The 12,405-nt window shown below is 43.7% G+C and overlaps 2 protein-coding genes and 4 non-coding genes across 7 annotated transcripts; 1 reads left to right on the top strand and 5 right to left on the bottom strand.

The window, feature by feature from the left end:
* The first annotated feature begins 1,069 nt into the window (after positions 1-1,069).
* Positions 1,070-6,120, top strand: LOC123191724 (probable ethylene response sensor 2). 2 transcript variants are annotated; one of them, XM_044604361.1, is made up of 6 exons: positions 1,070-1,602; positions 2,290-3,242; positions 4,113-4,481; positions 4,592-4,858; positions 5,241-5,368; positions 5,466-6,120. In XM_044604361.1, exons 2-6 carry the CDS (start codon positions 2,337-2,339, stop codon positions 5,710-5,712), a joined length of 1,917 nt encoding a protein of 638 aa, XP_044460296.1. In that variant the 5' UTR covers positions 1,070-1,602; positions 2,290-2,336; the 3' UTR covers positions 5,713-6,120. The 2 variants fall into 2 exon arrangements, with proteins under 2 accessions (XP_044460296.1, XP_044460289.1); XM_044604354.1 differs by having other exon boundaries at positions 1,071-1,589.
* Positions 6,121-8,688: 2,568 nt separating this feature from the next.
* LOC123191740 (60S ribosomal protein L18-2) lies at positions 8,689-11,921 on the bottom strand. The gene is made up of 5 exons (XM_044604367.1): positions 11,763-11,921; positions 11,589-11,678; positions 11,192-11,320; positions 10,632-10,817; positions 8,689-9,045 (listed from the first exon to the last, which is right to left on the bottom strand). Exons 1-5 carry the CDS (start codon positions 11,763-11,765, stop codon positions 8,887-8,889), a joined length of 567 nt encoding a protein of 188 aa, XP_044460302.1. The 5' UTR covers positions 11,766-11,921; the 3' UTR covers positions 8,689-8,886.
* LOC123072360 (small nucleolar RNA SNORD29) lies at positions 9,371-9,459 on the bottom strand. The gene has a single exon (XR_006435064.1). It is a non-coding gene; the product is annotated as a small nucleolar RNA SNORD29 (small nucleolar RNA).
* On the bottom strand, positions 9,717-9,805 carry LOC123072354 (small nucleolar RNA SNORD29). Its single transcript, XR_006435058.1, has one exon. It is a non-coding gene; the product is annotated as a small nucleolar RNA SNORD29 (small nucleolar RNA).
* On the bottom strand, positions 10,239-10,310 carry LOC123073309 (small nucleolar RNA snoR53Y). Its single transcript, XR_006435659.1, has one exon. It is a non-coding gene; the product is annotated as a small nucleolar RNA snoR53Y (small nucleolar RNA).
* On the bottom strand, positions 11,058-11,129 carry LOC123073331 (small nucleolar RNA snoR53Y). Its single transcript, XR_006435661.1, has one exon. It is a non-coding gene; the product is annotated as a small nucleolar RNA snoR53Y (small nucleolar RNA).
* Positions 11,922-12,405: the final 484 nt, after the last annotated feature.

The raw sequence follows: 12,405 nt of genomic DNA, 5'->3' as shown, positions 1-12,405 counted from the left end.
CGGCGACTACACGCAGTTCTACAGGCTTCTCGGCATGTAGAGCTTCAAGGGCGGTGGTCGGCGAGGAACGACGAGGACGGCGGCGGGTCTAGTGGTGTTTTTTTTTCTTTTGTAAAATATTATATATATGTTATGAACTCGCTGAAGTTTGATTGAATTTACGTCTTGTTTGGGCGAATGTGGGGCTGAATTTTGTTTTTAAAAAAAACGTAAGCATGAAGACTGAAAAGCATCACGCTCCTAGCATGTGGTTAGTGCGAGTACGCCCCCCAGGCAGCGATTTTTAGCATCTCCTGGGGCCACGGCTGAAGATGCTACGTCTGCACAAACACAAAAGAGAGCATGGGAAAGGCCGGTGATGGGCAGGTGCAACCCATCACACATCAGCATGCCGTACATCCTACAGCAAAGCATCTCTCTCTGTGGTCAAGTCTGACTCCAAACGTCTGCCTCACATGTCCATGCATCCAGCCCAGCAGGTGCAATGCATCCAGCCTCCCCTGTCGCTTTCACCACGGATTTTTTTTCCCTTAAGAATTAGTAGTGGCAGTATTATGCAAATTAGTAGTGGTCTTCATCCTTCAGATGCACGGTTGGATTCCAGTGTTGCTGAACTGAGAAAGGCACTAGTAATGCATTTTAGTGGAGTATGAAATTATCAGTGTTGGCGATTTCAGAGACATTGATCTTTAATTAGTTGATGATACTAGTATATTTTTGCCTAGAGGAGCACCTAATCACGCCACAAAATCATCATGTGCAACTTGGCTGCTAAAAAAAGCATCAGAACGGCACGAAAGTCTTTCGCCGATTTTCTCTAATGCTAAACAAAGAAAGCCAAACTCCCTTGGAAAAATGTGCAACTTGAAACAGAATTTATGCATAAATTCGTGATAATCTTGCACAAAATCATAGTAGTATATGTTTTAAAATACGCACAAAATCCTGCATAAATCGTAGTTATATTAAACAAAGAACTCAAGAGGAAAGGCTCGATCAGTACTCCATTTTTTTACCTGCAAAGTGTGGCGAAGTTCCAAGTTGCTGCCATTAACGGCGGGGTGTCGCGTCTTCGCTTTCACATCCAACAGAAACCAAAAGGGCGCTTTTTCTCTAGTCACTTGCAGCTCCGGGACATCCCCTCCAGCCCAGCCCCCCTCTCTCTCTCCTCATTCCCAAGAATCCATCCATCCCGACAATCGTGGGCAGCTCCGGCACGGGAGCGCCGGGCAGCAGATCGAGTCGCCGCCCGTCTCTCCTCCCGTGTCTCAGGTCAACACGCGAGCAGCTGCTGCTTCGATTTAGAGCGAGGAGACCTCGTCGTTTTCCACCGGCGGTTGTTGGTGCGGTTCTTGGTTCCGGCGCGCTGCCGTGCTGAGATCGGCGCGGTGTCCCTGGAGTTCCTTGTGCGGCTGGGAGAGTGGCTACAAGAGCTGCCTCCGGTTTCTTGCATTTCCTGCTGCTGTTGCGGTGGGATTCTTCCTCTTACCTGCCGTGCTCGAGCTTGCCGCGTCGTCTTGGTCTGGTCAAGACAAGGCGTGCGGCGGCAGAGGAGAGCAGACAGAGAAAAGAGAGAAGCTTAAGCTGAGGTATCTTGCTGAAGTAATTTCTCAGCCTCAAGCAGTCAAGCTATTTCGTGAATTGCAAATAAAAATCTCAAGCAGTTTGATGATAACATGCTGTAAATTGTAATACTGAATCGATTTCAATTTTGGGTTTGGTCAAGGTAGGGTTGTGTGCCATGGACTGTCAATATAATTTCTCAGCTTCACAGACCTCAGTTTAGGTTCACACAAGTAATTTAACCTTTATTTAGGCGTTCCATTCCATGTATGATGGTTCAGAGTTGGATTCAGGGTCGAAGTGCGGTGTTTAGTTTCACGGCGCCTTTGGAGCTTGTGGCTTTTAGTTTTATAGGGACTGGTAATCTTTTTCACTGGTGTCTTTGTTGGGAGGTGTAAGTTAGTGTTATTCGTTTGATGGCATTAGTTGTTTATTGGCGTAGCGCGTAGCACTGCGTTTTTATGTAAATGTGATTGCTAATCTTACAGATGCGTTCTGTCTTCTGCATGTCCTCTTGATCTTGACTGTATTTTTCATAGCTTAACCCAACTAGAGCCTGTCATATGCAAATTTGGCTGATGGATATATGGTTTGGACCACCACTACCACTCCATGCTATTAACATATTATTATAGCTGCCCTATGGAAGTTGCTCTCTTTCATGGTTTTTTGTGGAATTGTTTTACAAATCAAGTCAAGTAAAAGTTTGATGTTATGTTTTCACAGGTCAAGTAGGAGTGCAGCTCTCCGGTAACACCTTTTGCTGTTAGCAGATGGATGCATGTGATTGCATCGAACCACTTTGGCAGGCCGATGATCTCCTTGTGAAGTATCAGTACATATCTGACTTTTTCATCGCACTTGCATACTTCTCGATCCCTTTGGAGCTCATATACTTTGTCAAGAAGTCATCATTCTTCCCTTACCGATGGGTGCTCATACAGTTTGGCGCCTTCATTGTGCTTTGTGGGGCAACTCACCTGATAAACTTGTGGACTTTCGCCACTTATAGCAAGACTATAGCGGTGGTAATGACAATGGCGAAAGCTGCGACAGCAGTGGTTTCATGCATAACGGCATTGATGCTTGTGCACATAATTCCTGATTTGTTGAGCGTGAAGTTGCGAGAGAGGTATCTGAAGGATAAGGCTGAAGAGCTTGACAAAGAGATGGGGATTATAAGAACACAGGAGGAGACAGGCAGACATGTCCACATGCTCACACATGAGATAAGGAGCACGCTTGACAGGCACACTATTTTGAGAACTACGCTTGTTGAGTTGGGAAGGACTCTTGGGTTAGCTGAATGTGCCCTGTGGATGCCATCCCGCTCTGGAACAGCCCTTCACCTGTCCCATACAATCCATAACAGCGCTCCTATTGGCTTAGTTGTTCCTATAAATCTTCCGGTTGTTTCAAAGGTTTTTAATAGTAATCGTGCAGAAAGCATTCCACATACTTCCCCATTGGCTTCAATAAAGGCAGACACAAGCAGGTACGCGCCACCAGAGGTCGTAGCTGTCCGAGTTCCACTGCTGCACCTTACAAATTTCGAAATAAATGATTGGCCTGAGCTATCTGCAAAAAGCTTCGCAGTAATGGTTTTGATGCTGCCTCCAGACAGTGCAAGAAAATGGCGTACCCATGAACTAGAGCTTGTTGAAGTTGTTGCTGATCAGGTAGTTGTTGATTTTATTTCTGTTCATTTTTTTATATATGTAATCTGTAATCACTGGTGTGGTTGTCTGGTAACCTATGTCTGGCCTCTGATATTATCAGCTTTAGAATCCTACTATAGGGCTGCATTTGTATATTTCTTTGGCCTGCTCTGTGCGAGTTTTCTTATTAGTCAAGTCAATGGATAAATCATAAATGTGTATGCTTTGTGTGTGAATAAGAGTTTTGAAGAGAATTGAGTTAACCTAGTAAATCATTTTATTATGGTTTGAAGTGTGAAACTATTTTTTCTTGAAAATCATATTTTTTTTAGTTTCCCTTCTGCCCTATCTATCTTCCTTTTCCCTAATATGATATTGCTTGCGAGTAATTGGTTTATATCCTGACAAGCTCTGTGAAAGTCATTCAGCACTTGTATGCATCCTTGATTTAATTATTGGAAGTATGCATGCCGTCATCATTGATACTTTTGTTTCCTTGTTAAAGAAATGTTTCAGGTTAACCAGCTAAGTGTTGTTCCTGATTGTGTATCATGCTACACTTCCTATATGCCCTCCTCCAAGTTTAGTTATTAGTTTCTTCCTGGCACTAATGCTTTTTTCTTCTGATTCCATTGTGTTTGTGACTTTGTGTGGTATGTCGTTGAGTTGTTCTCAGCGTTTTGTCAGTTTACTTGGGCTACAACTATTATAAAGTCTTATTATCAATGCTTAATGTTTAGCATTTTCTGTTAGCATTTAGCCTATAATGCTGCTCTTAGATGGATAATTTTGCATTTAATTATTTCTTTATGAAGTAGACTGCACTACACTTCATGCCTGCAGATATTGTAAAAAAAACATGACCACGTTCGCTCATTTTTCTTATTTTAGGTGGCAGTTGCACTGTCTCATGCTGCCATTTTGGAAGAGTCCATGAGGGCCCGTGATCTACTAATGGAGCAGAATATTGCCCTTGATGCAGCACGTCGAGAGGCAGAAATGGCTATATGTGCTCGTAATGATTTTCTTGCTGTGATGAACCATGAAATGCGTACTCCTATGAAAGCCATTGTTTCTTTATCCTCCCTCCTTCTGGAAACAACTCTTACGGCTGAACAACGCCTGATGATTGAGACTATACTAAAGAGTAGCGATTTTCTAGTCACTTTGACCAACGATGTTTTAGATATTTCCAAGCTTGGGAATGGGAGTCTTGAGCTGGACATTGCACCTTTCAACCTGCATGCTGCCTTTACGGATGTAAGTGCCCTGACAGCAGTTTTAATATTTCGACTTTGCTACTATGTTGCCTAAAAGGAGGGGAAAATATACAGTTGGATTTGAGGTCAACTCACTAGTTCATCTTGTAGGTGGTTAATTTGATTAAGCCAGTGGCTGCATGCAAAAGGCTCTCGGTAATGGTTTCCTTGGCTCCAGAGTTGCCTTCCTGTGCAATTGGTGATCGCAAGCGATTGATGCAGATAATGCTAAATGTTGCTGGCAACTCCATTAAGTTCACAAAGGAGGGTCACATTTCAATTGCAGCTTCCATAGCCAGGCCAGATTCATTGAGGGACCCATATGCTTCTAACTTACATCCAGTTCCCTCTGATGGGTCTTTCTACTTGGTTGTTCAGGTTTGCCTATGAACATACACTCCTTTTCTCTTAACTCCTCAATATGCCGAAAGTTGCCACAAACGCATAATACATAACACCATAACTTTCTAATGATGCTTGCCAATGCTCGCCAAGTTAATGCAGTGGTACTCGTAAATGTAGACATTAGCATTCCAAAGAGACCTCGATTGAGGTCTTCAAAGTGATAGATAACCTGAAGAGAAAAAGAATGATTTGCATTTTCTACAGTAATTGGTAAACATACCATAAAGATTATTTTAGATCGCTTGTGGCTGCCCATAGAAGACGTACAAACTAATTAAGGAGCAAAAACAGGGGACAAGTGGTAGGGCTAATAACTTAATGTTAGCAGAAGTTCTGATGTCATATTCTCCTGTAGGTAAAAGACACCGGCTGTGGAATCGGACCAGAGGATATGGCTCACACCTTCAGAAAATTCGCACACGGTGAGAATGCAACAACGAAATTGCACAACGGCAACGGGTTGGGTCTGGCCCTCTCCAGAAGGTATATCAAGAGGGCATTTCTGCACATTCCTTTTTCCCCCCTGAAACTCTCTGATCTCTGTGCTGACCGATGTCTCTACACTCTCTGGTTCCATCAGATTTGTTGGCCTGATGCAAGGGAACATCTGGCTCGACAGTGAAGGTGTAGGGAAGGGATGTAGCGCCACGTTCTTTGTGAAACTCGGCACGCCCAAGAAACCAAATGCAAATGCAAATCCCCGAAGAATGATGGCGCCTCTACAACCAAGCAAAGGTGCTGGAGGCCCCGGCGCTGATGCTCTTAGTATATCCATACGAGATGGCGATTCACGGATTCCTAGGGCCCGCTACCAGTCGATCGCGTGAGAAGCAGAAACGTCGCCGAACGCATGCAGGCGGGCAAAGCTCGACTGATGGGAGGCGGGTCGCAGGCCCGATTTTGTGACCGAAATCGGTACGCTCCATTTGAAGAGCGGGTGTCGTTAACGTGTTATGCTGGTGTAGGATAGTTTTCCTACTGAGTTGAGTTGTGGGGGCGATTGGGTCAGTCTGAGATAGTGACTCGGCCTTATTGGCGGCATGGTGGCGAGGAGAGCAGTGTTTGTGCTGTGCATGAGGGTATTGTTAGGGAGGCAAAAGCTGATACAGTACTAGTACATACAGACAATAGGCACTGCGGCGAGATCCTGTGAAGAGTCGGTGAGCTGCAGGTGTAATTCATGAACATGAACTTGAAAGCATTCATCGGATGAATGTGGCGTATTGGCGTGTTTACACAGATGGTTGCAGTTTGTGCCGGTTGCATTTTCACGATTAATTCAACGGGGACGCTAGGGGTCGGTCGTGCAGAGGATGTGCTAGTTTTTTCATTAAATAGTTTTCATTGCCAGGAAGCTGCTTTTTTAGAGTGAAAACCACCCGGCCATCCTCCTAAGTTTTTTAACTCACTCTCTAAAAAAGGATTTTAACTCCCTAAATTTTGAGTTCACTCTCAAATTGAGCATTTTCTGCTAAAAAAATACTACTCGCTTCAATCCATATTAAGTTGCTAATTTAGGGCATGCGTGTACTAAATCGGCGACATTAATATGGATTGGAGTGAGTGGTATATTTTTTAGGGTGTTGACATCACTTAGCCCTTCCACTATTCTGCTGCCCAAAGAGCAAAATTTTGGCGCCTAGACATTTCCCACTCAACCGCCTCCAGTTGCCGCCGCTCAATGTTCACTCTCCCTCCCCCCACCCCCCAGCTTCGATGTTCAATTATAGGTGATGAGATTTCGCACGTCTCTATTGTAGTGGGGAACCGAACCCAATGGCTTGTGGGCCTTCATGTCAACGTTGGATGATTCAAAACACATTATAAGGCTCGATGGAGGATGAATGCCGCGAAGTGTCAAGTGCAAGTGAGTGGAGGAGATCGGTCCATATCAGCAACAAGAGGCTAACATGATCAGTGAACTGGTGTCAATGAAGATGAAGCTTTCTTATATTCTTGGTTGAACATAGCTCTTGACACCACGGTCGGTGCTGATCAAACTAAGGAAACCTTTTGGAAGAGAGTTGAGGAATACTATGTACGCCATGTCCCACTCACTCGAACCGGACAAAATACTCTCTCGCCCACAATATTCTCCCTTTTGGAAGTGAATGTCATCCAAGATTGTTGCAAACGGTGGTTAGGTTGAGTCAAACAAGTGCCACTTAATGAGTATGACATCTACACCCAAAAGCTATACAAGCATATGAACAAAAGAAATAGGAACAAGGCATTCACTCTGCCCATTGTTTCATAAAGCTCAAGGCAAAATGAGAAGTGGGCGAGAAAACTGAAACAACATCAAGGAGGTCAAGATTGAGCATCTCCGACTCCATAGATATTGAAGATGAAGGTGATGTGTTTTTTTTTGAGGAGAAGCCTCACTCCTAGATCTCGCACGGATGAGAGAGAGCAAGAAAAATGGTGGAGCGTGTGCATATACTCCCTCTATAACATTTTATAAGACATTTTTAGAGTCCATGCCGGTGTAAAAAACGTTTTATATTACGTTATGGAGGGAGTAATAAAGAACTCAATGCAATAATCGGGACAAAGGAGAAATTATCAGCTGAGCACAAATCATGAGAAGACGTTGAGGTGGATGGAACTCAAAAAGATTGAGGGTGCAGTGAACATGGAAGACACGCGCGGCTTGATGAAGGTTGAGAGGAACGCATGTGCAGAGGAGCATAGGCTTGCCTCTGAATAGTCGACTCTCTTCATTTAACTTTTTCGTGGAAATATGGCTTTCAAATTAAGTAGGCCTCCCAAAAGGGAACAGAGGCATTCAAACGTTTCCTCATGCCTGACACACATTGGTCCTCGAGTGCAAAGGTGGAAAGGGGCTTGACTGCTATGCTAGACTCATCAGTCGAGCAGACACAAAAGTCAGGTCGCTTCCCTCTGCTAGGATCCTGAGGGTTGGCCCTATCAAGGCCGAAGTGGAAATGGAAAGAGCAAGAGCAAAGGATATACTCCCTCCATTCCACAATATAGTACTTCCTCTATCCTCGTGCTTCAATTTTGACCGCAAATTTAACTACCAGGACCGATTGCGGCGGGAGTAAAAATTATATCAGTGAATTCGTATTCAAAAGAAGTTTTCAATTATATCGTTTTTTCTCCCGCCGCAGTTGGTCTCGTTGGTTAAATTTATGGTCAAAGTTGGACCTCGGGAAGCGTGGGCGCACTATATTTTGGAATGGAGGGAGTATTGAAGATCACTCATGGACAAGATGTTGGATCGCCGGTTGCCACCCTCTGTGTACCCTGGTTGTAGTGGCGGTGAGGTGCTATGTGGGATCGGGTGGCTTTTGATGAACGCACGTGGTGACTTTTGACGCTAGCTGATGATTTTCTTTGAACTGGCAGGTGGTTTGTATTTGAATGTTATTCAATTTTATGTATTTAAAATGTCAGCCCAATGATTTACATGTCATTCAAAAGTTTAAATTGTTTGTAAAACATACGAGACAAGCTTCATGTATGGAAATGGTTAGGAGAAATAGCAAAGAGAACAGCACAAGTTTAATGAAAGGAATCGGCACATAGAAACTTAAATCCACAAATTTGAAGTGAAGTTTGAGAGGGCGGTCTAGTTCATCACAGTTCATTATGAAGTTTGAGAGGGCGGTCTAGTTCATCACAGTTCATTAGCATTTCTCAGAATCAAGTTGCATTTAACAAGTTTAAATGCCCTACAGAATTATATGTTGCTAAGCAACAGATGGGTACAAAGTTAACACAATGATACTGCAAACTGGAGCGCACATAGACACATTCACCAGTGGACATTGTCAACAGAAAAGCAACAAAACATGGTCTTCAAGCTCAAAAATTCAAAACAGATGACAGCGATAAGGATCTTCCAAAATATCATCCGAACACGGGGGCGATAGATTGTGCTACTCTCAGTACAAAGTACTTTACTAATTACTGTCAATTGCTCAAACAGAACACCAGTCGCTCCCCGCAAACAGCGACTACACAGAAAGGGCGACTTAAACCTTGAAGCCACGGCTGTTCCTCCTACCACGAGCCTTCTCAAACTTCCTACCCTTGGAGCGCACATAGGGCTTGGTGTGGCTGTGCGGCACACCAGGCGCCTTGCCGAAGTGCCTCACCGCCTCACGGGCATTCTTGGGTCCCCTCAACAGGATCTGCAGATGCACACATTTGCAAACATAAGACTGAATTCCCCACAACTGGAAGCACTAACAAGAAAAATAGCTGAATGGAGGTGATGTGTTCATATCACAAATTCCCCACAACTCCAGTTATTAAATAGCGGGGGTGATCATGTTCTCAAACTAGTCTGCTCAGATATAACTATAACGCTTGATTCATATCACAAAGGACCAACAGAGGGAAGTTTTCATAGAGCTGGGATTATAGTGTATCATCCCTGCAGTAGTAACAATCTAGCTGTGCTTATTTTGCCAAAGATAATAGGTTGTAATGAAATAATAATTAGAAAAATGTGAGTGGGCTCAGATACAAAAGAGAAGTTCATATCATGACTCCCCACAAAGGGAAGTTTCATAATGAGCTGGGTAATAGTATCATCATTGCAAAAATAATCAAGACAAAATGCTAGCACTAAACATTTGCATAAGAAAGAATACAAAAAGAATTCGATGCCCTTTTCAAGTAAAGCAGAAAATAGCAGATAGTATGCTCAGATAGAACTATAACGTTTAATTGAGATGAGATCAAACAACCCACAGAGGGAAGTATTCATAGAGCTGGGATTATAGTGTATCATCATTGCAAGTCAAAACAATAGGCAATAATGAAATGCAATGAAGAGATCATAAAAAAGAATTTTGAGAATGCTCAGATACAAAAGAGAAGTTCATATCACGACTACCCACAAAGGGAGGTCTCATAATGAGCTGGGTAATAGTATCATCATTGCAAAAATAATCAAGACAAAATGCTAGCACTAAACATTTGCATAAGCAAAAATAATAGAAACAAATTAGTTACTGTTCTGAAGTAAAAAGGTAAACAACAGGTAGTTTGCTCAGATAGAACTATAACGTTTAGTTGAGATCAGACAACCCACAGAGGGAAGTACTCATAGAGCTGGGATTATAGTGTATCATCATTGAAAGTCAAAAAACATTTACAATGAGAGTAATACCTTATGCCAACATGTCAAGAGCTCAGATACAATGGAAAAAAGTACATATCACGACAACCCACAGAGGGAAGTCTCATAATGAGCTGGGTAAAGTGTATCATCATCGCAAAATTCAGAACAGGATGCAATTGCACAAATTTGAAAAGGGAACAAATAAAATGAAAAATTCAATGTTTCTGGAAGTCAAAACAGCAGAACTAGGTAAATGGTTCCCTCAGTAAAAATATATTGCTCGTCAGATAATTTCAGTATTAGCATGGTTAAAGCATCACTGGGAACCTCAAAAAGATCAAAACCAAAAGAATACATTCAAATACAAATGAAGTTCCAGGAATGGCAGACAAGTTCACTATCACCATCACACTCAATCGTAAACATCAGTGTAACAATTTAGCCTCTCTGAAGAAAATTGATAACTGATGAGCAGGGTAATAATATAATGGTACTCTACAGAACACTTGATCAATACAGCCACAGCAAATCCATAAACATAATATAATGGCATCACTTCCTAAGAGCTTATAATATAGTTAAAAGAGCTAACCATAGCAATGGCAAGTGCATATACAAATCAAAAGATCAGGGAGACTAAAAGATTACCGTGTTCTCCCCAGTTGGAGCACGGAGTGCAAGCTGGTCAAAAGTGAGGCACTCCCCACCAGCATTGACAATCCTTGCCCTCGCTGTCTCTGTGAACCTCAGAGCGGTAACCTTCATTGCTGGGACCTCTTGGATCCGCATGTCATCTGTGATTGTACCAACAACCACAGCAATGTTCTTCTCCTCCTGTCAATATACAGTTTAAATATGAGCAACAGTAGGTTGGGTTACCAAAAGCAGAACACTATATAGACCTAGACTGATGGGCATTAAGTTGGTTTCATAGACTAGATGGTTTGCATCATACCCACCATGTGAGAAACTAAATTTGTGCATTAAGTTGGAGGAAATGCACAAATTTAAACAGGGGGGAAATAAAATTAAGAATTGTGTTTTTGGAAGTCAAAAAAGCAGCACTAAGTAGATGGTTCCCTCATTAATAATATATTGCTCGTCAGATGGTATAAGTATTAGCATGGTTAATGCATCATTGGGAACCTTACCACTAGATTACAAGCAAAAGACGGTAATGTCTCTAGGCAAAGTATGGGTGCGCATACCTTTCCCTTCATGAAGTTGGAGAGGCGGCGCATGGAGAGCGGCGGGCGGTTGGTCTTGCTCATGAAGAGCCTCTTGAGGATGACGGCGTTGAACTTGCTCTTGGTCCTCCTCACCAGGAAACGGTAGAGCTGCACTCCAGAGAGCAACAATACAATCACAATCCAGAAGCACACGACACATACAAAAAAGCCGATCTGGTCTTATGGAACACTAGACTATACAGCGCTGCATCCAACGAGAAATGGCGGCCAGCCTAGGTAGATGGAAATACAGCTAAACTAACAATCACAGACGCGTCTAGAGCTAATCGAATCACGAAACATGCCGTGCGGATGACATCTTAAACAGGGAAGTGGATCATCGGATGACGTAAGCGTGGGGTTCGCGCGTGGATACCTTGACGAGGAGCTTGAGGTAGACATCGTCGGACTTGGGCGCGACGCGCTTGGTCCTCTTGTTCCTCCCGCCGGCAACGAGGTCGATACCCTGAGCAGCGCAGCAGCGTTAGCGCACGCGGCCTAGAGAAAACACTGAAGGATCTGGATGGGGAGCGGTGGCTGGGAGGCTCACCATGGCTGCTTCTGCGGCGGCGGCGGTAGGGTTTCTCGCGGGGTCGCGCTGCGGCTGCTGCTTCTTACCTCGTCCGCCTCCGGCTCGGGAAGGAGAGTGGCGGCGCGTGGATGGGACGCTATATAGGGAGCGGAGGGAGAGGCGTGGAGATGGTGTTTAGGGTTTTGATGGCTCGTTTGGGCTTTTGGGCTAAGCTGTGGGCCTGGTGATCCCGACGAATGAGGCACTGCTGTTGTGTGGTGGGCTTTTTTCTGTTGGGTGACTCATCATGTCCGGGCCTTCTCGAAAAACTCTGTACTCATGTCTGGGCTTTCCGGCGAATTCAATGTCCTTCTCTATTTATTTTTACTTTGCCTAAAAAGAATAGTCTTTACTATTGCTAATTGTAGGTGCGTTGCAACGGTGCATACATATTCTAGGCATTCTAGACCGTGTTTGGTTACATGCACTGTTTTTTGGCACCTTACATGCACTAAGCTAATGCAGGACAAATCATGTTATTCATATGGTTTGGTAGCCTGCATTGCATTAGTGGACTTAGGAATGTTGTTTGGTGGCCTGTATTCATGTTTCAGGGGGTGAGCACATGTGAACCACGGCTGTTTGATTTTGTGTACACGTAATTACTCTGCTCACCGCTTTT

Source organism: Triticum aestivum, chromosome 1A (assembly GCF_018294505.1).
Source record: "Triticum aestivum cultivar Chinese Spring chromosome 1A, IWGSC CS RefSeq v2.1, whole genome shotgun sequence".
Classification (NCBI taxonomy): Eukaryota; Viridiplantae; Streptophyta; class Magnoliopsida; order Poales; family Poaceae; genus Triticum; species Triticum aestivum.
Note: the sequence above shows the minus strand (reverse complement) of the source record. Positions and strands in the feature narration are given on the sequence as shown.